Here is a 17500-nt window from a genome sequence, read left to right as displayed (position 1 = left end):
AAAAATCTCATGCTACATATAGCACAAATGATCTCCTGGCATTTAAGTAAGCTAATTAATTTGCCTGCAAGCAACCCCAACCAACAAACAACACAAACCCCAACCAACCAGCCGCCAAACCCTGTGGTTGGCGTTGTTGATGGGCGTTGGAGCGCTGCTGCATCCTTCCATCCCTCTATCCTTCCACCACCAGTTACTCCTGAACAGGACCAGCACCGTGTTTGGCATTCAGAACTTGATTCTTCCCCCACCCCCCACCTATCCTCTTTCTCTCTTCCCACGACTGCTGCAGTCGCAACACGCAAGCGTACCTGCCGGGATGGCTGATCGCGTGTCTCTGGCAAGCAACTGCAACGCCGCATGCAGCAGCTACCTGAAGTTGCAGAGGCGCTGCGGACGCTGCGATGGCTGCGCTGCCCTTTCCAGCATGGGATCGTCCCCGGACTGGCTGCAGGCCCTCTCGGAGACCGATCAGCAAGAGTTCCTCAGCATGCTGCTGGCAGAGTCGCAGCTGTCGCTGGTCAGGCAGCTGGCCGTGATCCTGGGTCCGCTGGTGGGCACGCGCGACGCCTTCTACGAACGAGGCAGTGCCTTCAACTACGCCCGCGACGTGGCCACGGAAAGGTTTGCCAGCGCCGTCACCAAACCCATTTCGGCTCCACCATCGCCATCACTGACACCCGGTGCTCGCTCATCCCGGCGCACCAGCCATTCAGATGCACGGGTATCTTCCCCTGGTCGCAGCCGCCGCCAATCCTCGCAGCAGCGGGCAAGAACCCAGCGCCGAAGGAGCCAACCACACCACCACCACCACACCATTCAAGGGCAGCCGCAGCCACAGCCACAGCCACAGCCACAGCCACACGGCCAAAGCGAAGGGCACCTAGCAGGGTCATATGATGCGCGGCCCGTGAGCCCTGCCGCCATGGCTGCGCAGTCGTCCTCCCCGCACCGTGGCAGTGAGCATCGCAACAGAAACAGTCCCGTGAGCCTGCAAGATCGACTGGGTGCATACGGCGCCTCTCCGCGTTTGCACCAAGCAGCGATCCACCACTCCCGTGCCGTTCGCTGCAGCATCAGTGGGGTTGTGGACGACGAGCAGCACCGCCGCCGGCGACTCAGCTCCCTCAGCCGGTCCATGCCAGCACCTTTGAACGCGGCTTCCGAGGTTGGTGTGTCGCAAGGGGCAGCTCAGTTCGTGCCGACACTCATGGGCCTGCAGCCGGCCACGGTTGCTCACATCCACCGCAGGCTGAATGCGCCCGGGCTGGCGGCGCGGTTGCAGGCAGCGTCAGCGGTTGGACAGCAGGCTGTCGATGCGACGGCAGATGCCATGTTGCAATGGTACCTGCAAGGCAACACGTCCGACACAGCACGCCTGATTGCCTGGCGCCTGCTGTTGACGCGCATTTCTAGGCCCACACTACAATATCTTGCTGGCAGGACGACAGCAGCCCTGCGGGCATTCGAGAACCAAGGCGGCGATGCTGGGGGAGAAGGCATGGACGTGAGATTGCTCGAAGCACAGGCGGCAGCAGAGATGGCAACGATCCAGGCAGCCCACTCGTCAGACACGGCGTCCCGATCAAAACCAAAGCGATCCAGTAAAGAGGTGGACAGGGGCGATGGTCGCAGCATCCAGCTGTCCCTGTCAGCGCGCGCCTCTGTGTCTTGTTCGGCTTCTGATATCAAGAGCACCAGCGCTGCTGAAAGCAAGAAGCAAGCAGTGGCCGTGCCCAGTCAACTGACTGCTGTGGCATCAGCGAGTGCTGCTTCTACTTCGTCATCATCGTCTTCTCCCCCTTCAACAGCGTCATCGGGATCAAAGGGGCCACCAACCACCTCGACTGCGAAATGCAGTGCCCCCAATATGCCCTCCGCCACAACCTTGGCCGCCGCAGCAAGTGTTGATGACAATGACGCGTACCGCGGCAAAGGCAACAGCGATGATGTTCTTGTTGTCGATGATGACAACGATGATGACGTCCGATTTGACATGATCGCAGCCTTGCCCAGCTTTCTTGCCCAACACGTGCTGAGCATGCTGCCTGCGAGTGATCTTAAGGTCACCGCCCAGGTCTCCCCCTACTGGGCCCAACTCACCGCTGTTGTCCAGCATCACAAGGTACGACACCATTCCTCCTGTAAGCCTGTGACTTGACCGTGCGCTTGCGAGCTTGCGTGCGTGTTGGTTTGAGGGTTTGAGTGCTTCATGTGGTCTGATGGAGTGCAGCGTATCGCTCGTTCTTTCTTTGTTCGTTTGTGTGTGCGCGTGTGCGTGCGTGCGTGCGTGCGTGCGTGCGTGCGTGCGTGTGTGTGTGTGTGTGTGTGTGTGTGTGTGTGTGTGTGTGTGTGTGTGTGTGTGTGTGTGTGTGTGTGTGTGTGTGTGTGTGTGTGTGTGTGTTGCAGTTGCACGCCACGTAGCCGCGTAGACCTTGTGTTCTTGTGTTCCTCTCTCAAACCCTCAGCACTCCTAGTAGACTCCTCAACCCCTTTCCGAGTTTCCTTCGCCACGAGCCGACGAGCACTGACACGTTCTCTTCCCCCACCTTCTCTCTCTCTCTCTCTCTCTCTCTCTCTCTCTCTCTCTCTCTCTCTCTCTCTCTCTCTCTCTCTCTCTCTCTCTCTCTCCACAGGCGCTGCGCCAAGATGCGCTGGAAGGCATGATGGCGGTGCGTGGTCCTGCACAAGCGGACGAACGTACACGCCTGGCGCCCATCTCATGTCCCACGCGTGCCCCCGGGTCGTCTGAGCTGCTTCGCCTGCCGTCCCGAGACTTCTTCACGGGCTCGTTTGCGTGCATTCGCCTCCCAGACACGCTGCGCGACATGCACCACCTCTTTGTTGCCGTGGACCCGCGCGGGCGCCACTGCATCACTGGCGGCGCGAGCAGAGACGCCGTTGTTCGCGATGCTGTCACTGGGGAGGTGCTCGCGCGTGTCCGCGGCCACGCCGGCGGTGTGCTTGGTGGCGCAGAGCTGTTGTCTCGGGACGTGTACGCAACAGCGAGCATGGACGCGTCTGTGCGCCTCTGGCAGCGCGGCACGCTTAAGCCCGTTGGTGTTCTGCACGGCCACATCAAGGCCGTGTCCCATCTCGCCTGGGATGAGTTGAACGACACGCTCGTGTCTGCCTCGCTCGACAGGCGCGTCATCCTGTGGGACCTGGATCTGCAGCGCCCCCACGCATCCAAGCACGTCGTGCGCGCACCCGGCTCCATCCACTGCCTGGCAATTCACCATCACGTGTGCGCTGTTGGGCTGAGTGACGCCAGTGTCACCTTATTCGACATCAGCAGCCGCAAGTTTGTGCCTGCGGGTCGCGTGGTGATCGCGCCTCTTCCCACTGCCTCCCCAAACGTGACGTTGATGGGCCTCCAAGCAGCGGCAACAGCAGCAACAGCGGCGACAGTGCATGCTACGGACGGGCGGCAGGTAGACGGCTCCACGCAGCACAAGGCGAAGCGTCGTGCAAGCCGTCGCGCGCGTGCTCGCGGAAGCAATGCCAATCTCCCCGATCGTGGTGGTGACGGTGGTGGTGGTGGCACGTCCAACACCGCCAGCATGGGCGATGCCACAGTGAGCACTGCGGCCACGACAGGCGCGAGCAACAATGAGAGCAGCGATGTGACCAACGGCAGCAGCAAACGCGCGTCATTTGGCAAAGCAAAGAGCGACGCCTCTGCTGCTGTTGTGGCCAGCGAAGGGGAAAAGCATGGCGACGGCGACTACAGCAAGCACAGCAAGCACGGAGTGGACAGCCTGGGCAAGCCTTACATTGAGTCATTGGCTATCACGCCACACTTTGTTGGTGTGGGCATGGCTGATGGACGGGCGTATGTGCTGGGTCGAGAGGCGATAACTTGGCCCGCAGCCCAGCCACGCTCGTCGGAAGCGTCCAAAGGCAAAGCAGCGCCTGCCACGGATGCAAGTGATGTGGAGGTGGCGTGCTTCACCCACCCAAAGGCTGTGTCGTGCCTGCGCCTGCTGTACCTGCGCCTGGTCACCGGGTGCGCTGACGGCTCCATTCGGCTCTTCTCCCTCCCAACGAGGCAGTGTGTGCGCATCTTTCGTGTGCTGGGCAACATGTCACCCGTCCGCAGCTTTGCGTTTGAGAACCTGCGTTCGCTTGTTGTCAGCACGGACGATGCTCTTGCCCTTCTCGACTTTGGCGAAGATGCGACCAAGGACACCACACCCACGGCTGCTCATGCACCCACCACCAGCAGCGACGAGCACGGTGATGGCGGTAGCGATGGCGGTAGCGATGGCGGTAGGGAGTGGTTGAGGAACATGCAGAGTGCTGGGCGGCGGAGTGCAGCCACCTCGAGGAGCAGTGCGATGGCAACACGGCCAGCAACACGTGCATCTTCAACACGAGCAACAACGCCGTCGCTCGGCGAAACGGTGCTGAAGATGAGGCAGCAGCAACAGCAGCAGTCGCGGTGGCAACAGGCACGAGTGAAGAGTGGTATGGGCGATGGAGAGGAGGGTGAAGGTGCTGTCTTGAAGTTGTGGCACACGGAGGACGAATTGCTGGTGCAGCAGCTACAGGCACAGCCGGAGCCCCACCGCCCACAAGAACACATGCATGGGCACATGCAGCAGGGGAAACAACACCAGCTGTCACAACCCGAGGAGGATGAGGATGAGGAGCAAGAGGCGGGGAAGAACAACCAGGAGCAGAAGCAGCAGTTGCTGTTGCAGCAGAGGGAGGAAGAGAAGACAATTTCACAACAGCGCTGGCCTGTTGCTGCCGTTGGGCGTGAGGGAAGCCGCGATGCTGCCATCTCTCGTTCAGACAGCGATGCCGGTTCAGAGGGTGATGTATTTGGTCGCAGTGCAAACCCAGTGGCGCTTGACGGCGAAGGTCGGGTGGGGAAGCGCACGCAGCGGCAACGGAGTGCATCCACTGGCGCCGTCACATCAAGCTCCACGGCAACACGCCGCCAGCGGGCAAGGGCAGGCAGTGTGCATGTTGGGATGGCCACACCAAGCACGGAGGCAACGCGAAGGGTGTCAGCGATAGCAACGTCAACACCAGCATCTGGCAACATGAGTCAGCGCCTGCGTCGCCTGTCGCTTGCTGGGCGCATGCACCACGTGGGCGCATCAACGCAGGGTGCGAGGCGCACGACACGAGGGGTGAGCGAAAGCAGTGCACGTGGAAACGACACAGGGCCGGCGGTTGTGGTCGCTGCCGCCGCCGCCGCTGTAGACGGGGCGGATGATGGCGGGAAATACCACAACGCGTGGACGCGTGGACGCAGGAGCAGTCGGAGGGCGCGAAGCAGAAGCAGCTCCAACAGCATCGGCGATATGCCAGATGACACGGCCGTGATGAGCAGCAACCGCAAGACCACAGGGAGACGGACAACCCTGGCTGCAACGGGCGATGCGAATGCATTGCGACGCTCAAGTTTACGCGTGTCATCATCACCATCGACGATGCAACCACCATCTGATTCACCACGACGGCACCGTCGCACACTGCACCACCTGTACCGGCTCACCGTGTCTGCGTCACAGCCCCTGCAAGAAGAAGATGAAGGCGAAGATGGGGGATGCCAAGAGCCGCGTGGACCCAGAGCCACAAGCACCGCCGTCAGCACCAGCACCCATGTCACCGCAAGCACCAACACCAGCACGACCACCAGCACCACCGTTTCTTCACCAGATGCGCAGTCGGCGTTGCATGGCCATCTGCCCAGTGCTGAACTGAAATCGTTCCTCGGGCGGAGCGGAGGCGGCCGTACTGCCAGTGATGGTGGTGGTCGCAATGGAAACACCCGCATCAGCACCACGAGCACGGCAATGACCACCAGCAGTCGAGGGACGCACGCGCACCGCCATGCAAGCCTCAGTCCTCGTCGACCAACAACGCACGAGCCCCACGACCTGCAGCAGCAGCAGCAGCCGCGGCCAGCGCGTGGCTCGATTGCCGCCAGCGGGTCTGTGAGCAAAGTCGATCGCCTTCAGCAGCAGCAGCGGCGACGGCGCGTCAGTCAGCCTGTGTCCAGTCCACGTCGACCATCGACCTTTGGCCACACGTTTGCTGGCGAGTGGCGTCGCTACTACAAGACGTAGCAACTGCACGTGTGGCGTGTGTGTGTGTGTGTGTGTGTTGCACGATTGAGACACACAGGCGCACTGCACAAGCATGCACACATGAGCGACCAACGAACACTTTGTCTTGCCTGAATGCTGCTTTGACATCACACGTACAAGATGTAGTAAAGGTTCTGTCATTTGTGCATCAAGGTCTTGTGTACAACCGAAGGTAACACGATGGGCGTGATGAAGAAGAAGGGAAGACTGAGGCGATGGGCCACAGCGTAACAACACGCGCACGCACACACACACACACACACACACACACACACACACACACACACACACACACACACACACACACACACACACACACACACACACACACACAGAGTCTCTGTCTCTCAAACTCGATGACGGACCCGCCACACCACGCACCCACTCAAGCACTCATAAAGATACTCATTTACAAATGGTGCCTTACAAGAGCGCAATTTGACATGCTCTGCAGGGATGGATAGCGCCATTGCAGACGCTTTGGCTCTTGGAATGACCAACCAAACAACATAGATTGGCACCTGGTCACACTGAGCGTGTCGATGCTTGCGCGCAAGACCTCACAAAATCACACATCGGCACCTTCATGCACACACACTGTAAGTGTCTTCTGTCCAAACCTTCGTCATCTTGAACTCTTGACTCGCTTCGTTCCCACGCATGCTTGTCACCATTGTGAACTTCCGTGATGATGGTGATGTATTTTTTCCCCTTTTCTTGTCGAGGAAAGAACGCGTTGAACATCTAAACTTTGTTCGTGAATCGCCACATCGAGCGGCCAACAGAATGGACAAAACAGTCAACGACAGCAGGTGTACCACATGACGATGACACGTGAAGGGAGTTGAATGGTAGAACAGATACAGGCACAAGCAGTGTCCTGAGGGGTGGGCGTATACAAAACATAAACATGCCAACGTTCATCCAAGACACACAAGTACAGAAAGCAGAAGAAAACAGAAGATCAAGAAGAAGTTGATGACATGACAATCATGACGATAGGGGTTAATCATTACAGCACCCAAGCGCAGGCTTCATCAGCACAAGAATAACAGCAGCCATTCGTGTCATTCATTCAGCAACAAGTGTCTTAGGTGAGGGAACAGCTCCACAGCACAGGCAATTCAGAACGGGGACAGCGAATATTCGCCGTTGGGATCCATGGGGAGGACGGTGGGGAGGTTCTGTCGCACGTGGTCCAGCAGTGCCTGCCGTTCGTTCAACAGCTGCTGTCGCTTTTGCACAAGCACCTCCTTGGACTTGTTCAGCAGCGTCAGGCGCTGGCGCACGCCTTGCCGGCTCTTCAATTCGCGCTTGCGACGGCGCCAGTAGCTGCGGCGCGCAATCTCTCGCGTGCGCCCCAGCTTCTCATGGTCGATCTCGCCGTTCTCAAGCACACACCGCTTGTTGATGGCACTGCGCCCGCGCATCATCGTGCTTGCTGTGCCCTTGGCACGCACGCTGCTGCTGCTGTTGATATTGCCCTTGTTGCTGCGATTGTACTGTGCCCGCTTGCTCTTGCGACGATGCGCTGGTGATGAGGACGATAAGGAGGTGGAGGAGGTGGAGGAAGAGCTTGCATGCGGCATGAGCTGCCGAGTGATGGGCTCCTCACAGTCGCTGTCGTCGGACGACAAGGACATAGCAGACAATGTTGATGCCGATGACGCCACAGACGGCTGCCGCTGTGGTTGTGGCAATGAGGAGGAGGAAAAGGAGGAGAGGAAGGATTCCACGGCTGCGTCAAGCACCTGGTCTGCATCTGCATGTGTATGGCTCAGCAGCTCCGCAACGCTGGCGCTGACACCTGCTTCAAACCCGGGCAGGAAGTCTGCATCAACACCGCGGACATGGTTGCCCTGGTTCTGCGAGGGGTTGGCGGCGCTGACACTGATGGCATCGTTGTGTGCCGCCGTTGTGGGGAAGGCATCGTCAAAGTGGAAAATGCTGTCGGTTGTGCTTTTAAGGCGGAGGTGGGGTGCAGCCGGTGCGCTATCGGTGTTGATGCCAAAGGCGCTGTTCAGGGCTGCCGTGTTCTTGAGTGTGGAAAAGGCGGGTGCTGTTGGCAGCAATGGCGAGGCTGGCTCGGTTGCATGCAGGCAAAGGGACGGGGAATGCTCTGCGTACAGCTGCGAGTAGTCGCTGCTGCTGCTGCTTTGCTTCTGTTGGTTGCCCATGTTTGGCGGGGAGGCTGCAAAGCGCGGTGAGAATACATGGTCGCTGCTGCCGCTGCACATGTTGTTACCGCTGCACATGCTTGGCATGAAGGGGATAGTGCTGAGGTCGAGGTCTGCGGGGCGGCTTGTGCGGCTCGCACGGTGGACGGTGTGGTGGACGGTGGGCTTGGTGAGGGTGCGGGTTTGGTGGACAAGGCCATCTAGGTATGCGTGGTAGGTCGGGATGCCCCCCGATGCTGGTGTTGGAATGTCCATGGTGCTGGTACAGTTGTTGTTGTCTGTCCGTTTGTCTGTTTGTGGAATGCGCGAGACACGTTCCTCCGTGTTATCTGCCTTCCTGTTCCGCTCTAGCGCTCTTGAGCTTGGTCTCTTGATGTGCTCGACGGCTTGGCTTCTCTGGACGTTAGGACGTTTGCTTTGTTGAGAATGCGATGAGGACGGGTAGTGCGCGGCGGAGCAGCAGGTAAGCACTTGAGCACTTGAGCACTTGAGTACTTGAGTACTTGAGGTCGGGAAAGAAATGGCTTGGGTCAAACACCATCTCCGCCACGATGCAGTGCGCGCTCTCCTGCCGTTGCTGCCGTGTTTGTTGTGCGTTGCGGTGTTGTGTTTGATCAGCAGTGCAAGAAAGGAAAGTTTGTGGGATCGCTTGCTGTGCTGTGCGTGCGTGCGGTTGGTAGGAAAGAGGGGCGCAGCAACTGGTCAGGTTGCGCGACGCAACGTTGATGCAGACGAACGGGACAGCAGCAAGCAAGGAAGTGGTGTCAAGGATGTCAGGACGAAAGCCAGCATGCGGAGGCGGGTGGTGCAGCCGAACGGCGGGGTTTGATGGTCTGCTTCTGTGTGCTTGTGTGGCTGTGGAAATAGAACAGCAGAAAGACGAGCTTGGCAATGTGTGCGTCCAATATGCCCCGCATTTAATAATTTAGCCTCTGTTGCCTTCTTTGGTCATGAAGCATTGGCTGGTGAATACTGCGCGGGTGCAAACGAATATTGGTGAAAGCATCAACAACGAGAAGACGAGACATCGCCACCCGCGTCACCCAATGCCGTGTGGTTGTTGTGGCTTGGTTGCTGTCGTTGTTGTTTTGAGGCAAGAAACTTTGGGTTGTGCTCGAGCATGACCATGACGCAAATTATTATGTAAACATCCACAACCCACCGACCCGCCATACAAGAAGAGCACCCCTGCACCCGAGAGCACCAACAACCTAACAACATCCTGCTGCCTTGCTGCTGCTCTGCTCGCATCACACCAGAGCCAGGACAATATTCTTTGCCCTCTCTGTCCTTCCCTACTCTTCTAATCTTGTGTTTGCCCTGTAATTCTTTGAGACCAGCGGATGATGGGTGCAACGAAAGAGCAACCGCCGGCAGGCCGGCGTTTCCCTAAATTTCCTGCCATACGCCCCACCACAACCCCTGCCTACAGCAATGCCACAGTAACACAACAAGTGGCCAGCCAAGCGGTGCCGTTGCTGCAGCGACACAGAGATGACACACCAGCACACCAGCCAGAGCCGAAAGGAACAGAACGGATCACAGCATTGCTGCAGCACACACTATCCAAAGGTCTTTGCATCGTGTGGTGATGGGGACCGCACCACAGCCAGGCATCCAGGCAGCACATGAACCTGGTTGCCAGCGTGCCAAAGCTCCACCCTCTTGAGTCCAAAGCTGACACAGCAACAACCCACCAAAACGACAACATCAAGGGCGGCAGCATCAACCAGTCAGCGAAACCCCTGCAGCACCCAATATGATGAACAAGGGTGGATATACTATGGCAGACTGCCGTGCTGTGCTGAAACCCACGTATTGTCTTGTGTGGCGTGACGGAGGCAAGCATGAGCAGCAGCAGGCTACTCGGCTAGATTGCAGGAGTGCCATGATTATCTTTTCCTCTCGTCCTGTCTCATGGCACAACGATGCTTCTTTGCGGCCGCAGAAGAGAGAGCTCTTGTTTGGTCGCGCTGGTTGTCTCGTTGTCTGTCTTTGAGCTGCTGTCTTCGCCTCCTGCCGTGTGCAGGTGAATTGGCGAAGGTGAGATAGGTTGTTTTGCCTCCGTTTTGTTTTTGTCTCCTCTAGTGGTAGAGTGGTGAACTGGTGAAGGAAGCAGGGTGCTATGGCGGTTGCTCTTGTCTCCTCCCTTTCTCCCTCTTTTTCTTCCTTTATTGCCATCGTTCCTTAGTTCCTTGTTCCTTTCTTCATGCAGATGTCTAGATGTTGCTCGTGTGTTTATTTATTCCATGCTGTCCATGGGATCTCAGGACCTCCTCTTTGTGCCCTTCCTGCCTTGTCGGCCGCACCCCTGCACCCTCCTAGCCTCCTTGTTCTTCTTTATTTTTTTTATTTTTTTGTATTTTGAGCTGCTGGCCGCCACCCGCAGCTTCCCACTGCCTGCTTGCGGCTGGCAAAGGGACAAGGCTACCTACTACAGCGAGCGATGCATGCAGTGCCTCGTCGTTGTGTCTTGCCGCTTGCTTGCTTTGCTTCTTTGCTTGGCAACACCAGACACACGCACGCGCAACAATTTTTTTGGTTTCGTGTTTTGTTCCACACGACGGCGTGATGGCATGCAATGACACGGTGTGACATGTGTTTATCCTGTCTCATCCTCTCTGAGAAGCAAACAAGAAGCGAAGCAAGGTGTTGCAGAAGCACAAGAAGGCTCGGAGGAAGATGCTCAGACGTGCTTGCAGAAGAGAGGGCGTGGCGGTTCTACTTACTTTCGCTTTGCGCCGATGAGGACACTCCACGATATGATGTGGGTGTGCTGCTGCTGCTGCGTGCTGTGACCGTGTGCTGTTTGTTGGTGTGTTTTGAAGGAAGCTGTGTTTCTGTGTGTGCCCTGCTGCTTGGCTGCTGCACACGGTGTTGCAGCTTGTTGCCACTTGTTGCCGTTGCTATGTTTGATCCCTTATTTGATCTCTTGACGCAAGGCAGGCAAGGACGCACAACATCTGTGTGTCCGCCTGTCTGTCTGTGTTTCCGTCTTCTTTTTCTCCGTGTATTGTTGTTATTTCTGTGGATCGTGCCATCGTCGTTCTGTCGTGTGCATGTGCATGTGTGTGTGTTTGTGCGTGCGTGCGTGCGTGTGTGTGTGTGTGTGTGTGTAAGAGTGATGGTAGTGATGGCGTTGCGCCGTGGGGATTGCGCACGTTGGTCTGTTGGTAAGACGACATTGGCATTGACATTTTGCGTTTCTCTGCTTGTGCTGGGTTTTGTTTTGCTTGGTGTGATTCAGGTGGTTGATCGTGCTGCCCGTTGCTTGATCTCTCTCGACTTGCTCCGGCGTGTGGGGAGCATGGCACAACTAGCGTACAAGCTGCAGTGAAAGGCGAGCGACACCAGGCAAAGGGGATCACGACAGCAGGTCCCCTTGCTCCATGAGCGCACTACATAACTATGTGTGTGTGTGTGTGTGTGTGTGTGTGTGTGTGTGTGCAGGTGCATGTGTGCGCGCGTGTGTGTTGGAGACCTTATGCTCTTCGTTTCTTCATTTGTGGCTTGTCGGGTGTGCTGGCGACCTGCCCCTACTGCTCCTGGTTTGCTCACATGGGACGTGTATTGTGCATGTTGTTGTGACGCTGCCATGAAGTGCAGGTGGCTCAGTGCAGGTGGCTCAGTGCAGGTGACACAGTGCAGGTGACACAGGCATCGCAGAACCAAGCATTGCCTGTAGTTGTGCTCAAGCGCAGTATGGTGGTATTTCATCACGCGCCTTCCGTGGACATGTGTACATGCATGTCTGTTCACATCTCGTAGGTGGAGTTGCGTGTTTGCTTGGCACTTGCTTCTTGCTTGCATGCCCATCCTGCATATGCATGTGTGTGTGTGTGTGTTGCTGGCTGCTTTGCTGATGGCGTGCACGTGTTTGATTGGGCTCGTGTGGTTTGGATTTGTCCTCTTCCACAGACGGTGGCACGGGGCCCCATCCTTTTTTTTCTTCCGTTTTGCCCTCGCTGAACACTTCCTTCTTGTCTCTGTGTCTATGCTGGGTTCTCTGTGCTGGGTTCTCCGTGCTGCCGCTTGTCCTTGCTGTTGTGCACATCTGCTAACGCGTTGTTGATGGCGTGGGTTGGCATGCAACAACGCAAACGCCGCAGGTGGAGGAGCATGCATGGGCTACTTGTAGACGGAGCACACCATCTCGGACCAGATACACAGGCAGCGTTGCTGGCGGTTCAATTGTGCGTTGGGCGCGGGGCGGGGCGGGACTGTGTGTCCTTGCCGCCTCCGCCTGCTGCTGCTTGGCCGGAGTCAGGCAGTGCGACTGTCTTTGCCGCTGTGTGAACGCTCCACTGCAACCAGCCGGGCGGGTTGATTGACGGTCAGGAAGCGAGCCAGCTACAGCTTGCTTGAGCGCGCGCGCACGCACAGAGGGCCCGAGCTTCGGTTGAGACGCAAATCCTCGGAGTTGATGAGCCACGAGGTGAGTGTTTGTCTTGGCCTCTTGCCCTGGTCTTGTGTTTGTAGTCGCTGTTCGCAATGCGCAACAACACCCACCAACAAAAACACACGGCACACCTACCAGCACACAGCACCGAACGACACTGAGCAACAAATACCAAGAGAACACCAAAACACCCTCCTACACATGCGCGTGTCGGTGTCAATGTGTGTGTGTGTGTGTTTGTGGAGGGAAGGGCAATTGCGTGGCGGGAAAGTGTAGATCAGATGTTGAACTGTGGGAACACCGATTGTAGTTGTATGTGTTTATGCGCGCGTCTCGCGTGCAGTGCTTTCTTTTCTGCGGTGCATCTCACGTGCGCTCAATGTTACGCATGCATTTACGCGCGCGCACAGTTTGGTGAAGAGAATCACGGGCGCGGGTAAAGGCTTAATTGTTTGGGCACGGCGGCGGCGTGGACCTGCACCGTCGAATTGACGTTGCCATACCGGTGAGCGGGGACAGACGTTGTGCGTTTTGGAGAGAGGCAGTGGTGTTGGCTAGCGCTGCTGCAAGGCCTGTGCTTCAGCACGATGGCGGTGTGCAAGCGATGTGTGCCTATGTGTGATTGTACGCATGTATGTAATTGTGTGTATCTGTGTGTGATTGTTGGGGGGTCGAGGGAACGGCTGGAACAGGGCTTCCATCTCCATGGCATTGTTGTAACGGTGTGGTGCATTGTCGCTCTCTTGCTCTTTCGCGATAATCTTTCGTCCATCTCCTCACACACACACACACACACACACACACACACACACACACACACACACACACACACACACACACACACACACACACACACACACACACACACACACACACACACACGCACGCACGCACACACACGTGTACAGTGGGTTTTGGATGCGTGGCGCTTCTTGGCCGACACGTCGTGTTGCACCTACCTTTCCAGGCTCACGCTCAACAGCAGCATCAGAAGCACATGCCATCAGCAACAAGGCGGAGACCATGATACGATGTTCTGATGTTGGTGCTGGCTGGCCACATGCTCACATCGTCACATGGTGGTGCGAGGGTGCTTGTGCCGGGGTGCCTTTGTTTGTGGCACGTCGCGTTTCCGGTGCGCGCTTGCGCGCAGACGACTAGACGAGCTTTTGGCTTCCTTGTTTTGTCATGTGATACATACTTCCACTCGAGTCTTCCTTCCTCCCTCCCTTGCCACTATCATCGAGAGTTGCGTTTACTGCAGTGGTCCGTTCGTTGCCCTTCTCTTCCATGAACTGGTATGTTATGTGCGTGTGTGTGTGAATGTGTGTGTATGTGTGCGTGTGTGTGTGGGGGGGTGTGTGTGCATATGATGTCTTGTGACAACTTGTCGCATCAAGTGGCCATCAGAACGAGAATGAGTGAAGAAGCACCCAGTGAGGACAAGGCGTGCCGTTACGTCATGGTACGAAGGAATGAAAGGAGTTTACCGAGGGGGTAAGCAGTGTAGAGCCAGGGGGTGCAAACACAAACGCATGCCTTCAGACAAGGTCAGGGTGTCATCTGTGTGAAACACAAGAGTATACGAAGTGACACCCTGTGCGAACGCAGATGAACAGGGAGGGTCATGGGAAGCGATCGAAAGGCGTAGCGCTACTGCGTAGGTTTGAAACAGCTCAGGTGCGTGGCGTCGATGAAATGTAGCGGGCGAGCACGATTGCGAAGTAACCGGTGGTGCAAATGGTTGTAACGAATAGATGCCCGAAGAAAGGAGGGGGGGGGCAACAGTAGGCCTCCAAGCTTTGAGGATAACAAACTAGCAGCGACGAGGAGGAAGAGGGAATCGACGTTGCACACAGACAGATAGACAGTCAGACAGTCAGGCAGTCAGATGTACACGCCACACAGACAGATAGACAGTCAGACAGTCAGGCAGTCAGATGTACACGCCACACAGACAGATAGACAGTCAGACAGTCAGACGCAGGCGTACAAACACAGCGCTGCCTGTCAAGAGTCTGTGGTGCACTTTAGACTGTTGCGAGGTATCAAGGCGCGAAAGTGCTTGTCTGCGCGGGAGGCATGCATGCCTGCGTGATGTGCGCGTTCACTCACGCAATGCAAGTGGTAGGTGTGCACTTGGTGGCACGGGTTTTCGATGGCATAGCCAGCCTTCATGATGTGGTAGATGAACCTGTTCTCAGCACCACGGATATTCTGCACGAAGCCCAGCTGCGCTGTGTCGACGTTGAGCGGCGACACAAATACAAACGTGTCTGCAGAGTTGACCGTGTGCCCATTTGGCATGGTTCCCTTGCACAGGTTCTGTGGGAGGCGGGGGTTGCTGCCGCCGCCACTCTCCTCGGGGCACTCGGGCCACGGGTGTCGCGTGAGGGCAAATATGCGGGTTGTGCCCAGGTGCGCACGGAGATCGTCTGCCGTCATGCAGGTGAGCAGCGTGTCATTGAAGCCGAGCACAATGTCCGCGTTTGCAAGCACCACCAGCTGCTCTCGTTGAGAGTGCGGCGAGAAGAAGGAGGACGTGGACACGTTGTTGTTGGCGTAGTTGACGAGGGTGGCAAATGTTGGCTGGCGCGACCGCTCGACGATGCTCAGGCCGCGCACGCCCCGGAATCGTTGCCTCAATACACTGGACATGGGCCCGTCCACAAGCACGTGCATGCAGTGGAATCCGATTTGATCGGCGTTCTTCTCCAATGCGGTCATGAGCTCCTCCTCCCGTGCGGCGCTGTAGGTGCCACCCAAGGATACGATCATGACAAAGTCGCAGGGTGGCAGCGGTCCACTCTTTTGTCTCGGTCGCTTCTTGTTCTTGCTGTCCCCATTTCTGTGTTGTTGTCGTTGTTGCTGTTGCTGTTGTTGATGTTGCTGGCGTTGTTGTTGTTGTTGCTGCTGCTCGTGGTGGTGGTGTTGGTTGTTGTCATTTTGCTCCACTTCAAAGACATCGGCTGGGCGAACGGTGGCGTGTCCGGCTGCAGCAGCGGCTTGGCCACCGTGGCTGTTTTCTCTGCTCACGACGTACTCCATGCCGAGCTCCCTTGTTGGATGCTTGCATGTCCAGGACATGTAGGCCACGACAACGGCGGCTGCGAGCAGTGCCACATATGGCAGCGCACCTTCCAACTTGACCATCAAGCAAGTGGAGCGTGTGCTTGTGTGTGTGTGTGTGGGTGTGTGTGGGTGTGTATGATGGTGGTGCTGGTGGTGCTGGTGGTGCTGGTGGTGGCTGTTGAAAGAGAAGGACCACACCACAAAAGCACAGGACACAGGACACAGGAACACAGGACACAAAAGCGCGTACAACAGGAACACAATCACAGTCACAGGAACACACCACACCAACCCAACAACCAACAACAAAGAGGCGGCTGGCGACATGCGGGTGGTTGGCGTTGTTTGTGTTTGGCAATCGCTCATGTAGAAAATTGTTAGTGTCTCGGCAAAAAAACAACAACTGCACAACGGACACAGAAACGCAAAGCAACAAAGCGAAAGGAAACTACGCAAGAAAGCAACAGTGCAACAACGGCAACAACAATCACACACATCAAACACATCGTCATTGACCTCCTGCACCACAGCACCGCACGTCCTTGTTCTTGGCACAACCAACGACCAACGACCAGCGACACGAATCGACACACGGCTTGAAATCGCCGCCCAACCAACAAGCCAGTCAACCACCCTTTCTTCTGCACCTCTTTTTTCTTTGCCCGCTTACTTCTCTCCTTCACCGATCAATACCAACCTCAGCTCCGTCGGCAACCATGAGCGAGAGTGGAAAGCACACGCCCAAGCGTCTCATGGCCCTGCGCAACCAGAGCGATGGCGCCACTGCAGCTTCCTCAAGCACCGAGTACGTTTGTGTGGAGGCATGCACTGTCCTCGAGCCCGGTGTCTCTCTCTGTGCTTGGGCGGACGAGTGAACAAAAGGGGGAGGTTTGCGCGAGTTGGGTTGTTTGAAGAAGACGGAGAACAGAGGCCGGTTGTTCGCATAGGATTGCGTACATGTCTACTTTCCTTCCCCACTTGCGTCCTCCTCTTTCTCCCTTTCTACTCTGTCCTGCTGTCCTTCTGTTGCGTGCACCCCAGCAACGGGGAGCCCCTCATCATTCACATCACGCCTGCCTCTTCTCTTGTTGCTGTCTGTCGTGTGGAACAAGAAGCTGGCTTGCTCACGACTGGTCTCCTTTGCCTCGCTGTTTTTGTTTGACTTGACATACATCGCGCACGCACTGCACACACACACACACACACACACACACACACACACACACACACACACACACACACACACACACACACACACACACACACACACAATATGCCTCCGACTCGAGCTAGCCGTGGCCATTTGAATGGCGGTGAGCTGGCCGCCAAGGTGGCTCGCCTGCAGTCGGACCCTACCAAGGTAAGGGCGTGCACGTGCGCGCGCGTGTTTGTACATGTGCGCGCGTGTGTTTGTACATGTGTGTGTGTGTGTGTGTGTGTCGAGCGGACAAGCTCCGTCCCTACATTGATCCTTTCCTCTCACAAGCGGACACACACACGCGCCTCATACACGCAAACCCTCGGCACGGCCATCCACAGGTCCACCTGAACGACGTGTCGTACCCGCCGTCGCGCGACGAGCTGCAGCGCTTTGAGGATTTGCCGCTCAACGAACTGCCGCAGACATACAAGCGCGACGTCCACCAGCGGTGCGTGTGTGCGTATGTATGTGTGCAGGTGTGTGCGTGTGTGCGTGCTTGGAAGTGCAGTCTGAACGGCATCCCTGGCTTTGTTAGCCATCCAAT

At 56.9% G+C, this 17500-nt stretch overlaps 5 protein-coding genes across 5 annotated transcripts in view; 3 read left to right on the top strand and 2 right to left on the bottom strand.

The window, feature by feature from the left end:
* Positions 1 to 278: 278 nt before the first annotated feature.
* Positions 279 to 6086, top strand: PTSG_07654 (uncharacterized protein; the record flags this gene model as incomplete). The annotated part of the gene is made up of 3 exons (XM_004991396.1): positions 279 to 624; positions 961 to 2125; positions 2637 to 6086. Exons 1-3 carry the CDS (start codon positions 320 to 322, stop codon positions 6084 to 6086), a joined length of 4920 nt encoding a protein of 1639 aa, XP_004991453.1. The 5' UTR covers positions 279 to 319.
* A 702-nt stretch (positions 6087 to 6788) lies between these two features.
* PTSG_07653 (uncharacterized protein) lies at positions 6789 to 8830 on the bottom strand. Its single transcript, XM_004991395.1, has one exon. It carries the CDS (start codon positions 8537 to 8539, stop codon positions 7232 to 7234), a length of 1308 nt encoding a protein of 435 aa, XP_004991452.1. The 5' UTR covers positions 8540 to 8830; the 3' UTR covers positions 6789 to 7231.
* A 606-nt stretch (positions 8831 to 9436) lies between these two features.
* PTSG_12616 (uncharacterized protein) lies at positions 9437 to 11914 on the top strand. Its single transcript, XM_004991394.1, has 3 exons — positions 9437 to 11051; positions 11532 to 11694; positions 11891 to 11914. Exon 1 carries the CDS (start codon positions 10534 to 10536, stop codon positions 10867 to 10869), a length of 336 nt encoding a protein of 111 aa, XP_004991451.1. The 5' UTR covers positions 9437 to 10533; the 3' UTR covers positions 10870 to 11051; positions 11532 to 11694; positions 11891 to 11914.
* A 2677-nt stretch (positions 11915 to 14591) lies between these two features.
* On the bottom strand, positions 14592 to 15927 carry PTSG_07652 (uncharacterized protein). Its single transcript, XM_004991393.1, has one exon. It carries the CDS (start codon positions 15834 to 15836, stop codon positions 14694 to 14696), a length of 1143 nt encoding a protein of 380 aa, XP_004991450.1. The 5' UTR covers positions 15837 to 15927; the 3' UTR covers positions 14592 to 14693.
* Positions 15928 to 16471: 544 nt separating this feature from the next.
* Positions 16472 to 17500, top strand: part of PTSG_12615 (uncharacterized protein) — a gene marked incomplete at both ends in the record, with an annotated part of 1734 nt that continues 705 nt past the window's right edge. Inside the window, 3 exons of the mRNA XM_004991392.1 lie at positions 16472 to 16560; positions 17049 to 17115; positions 17295 to 17404. Coding sequence (XP_004991449.1) covers positions 16472 to 16560; positions 17049 to 17115; positions 17295 to 17404 — 266 coding nt within the window. The remainder of the gene's footprint in view (positions 16561 to 17048; positions 17116 to 17294; positions 17405 to 17500) is intronic.

Source organism: Salpingoeca rosetta (genome assembly GCF_000188695.1).
Source record: "Salpingoeca rosetta unplaced genomic scaffold supercont1.20, whole genome shotgun sequence".
NCBI classification, from domain to species: Eukaryota; class Choanoflagellata; order Craspedida; family Salpingoecidae; genus Salpingoeca; species Salpingoeca rosetta.
This window is presented reverse-complemented; position numbering and strand designations above follow the sequence as displayed.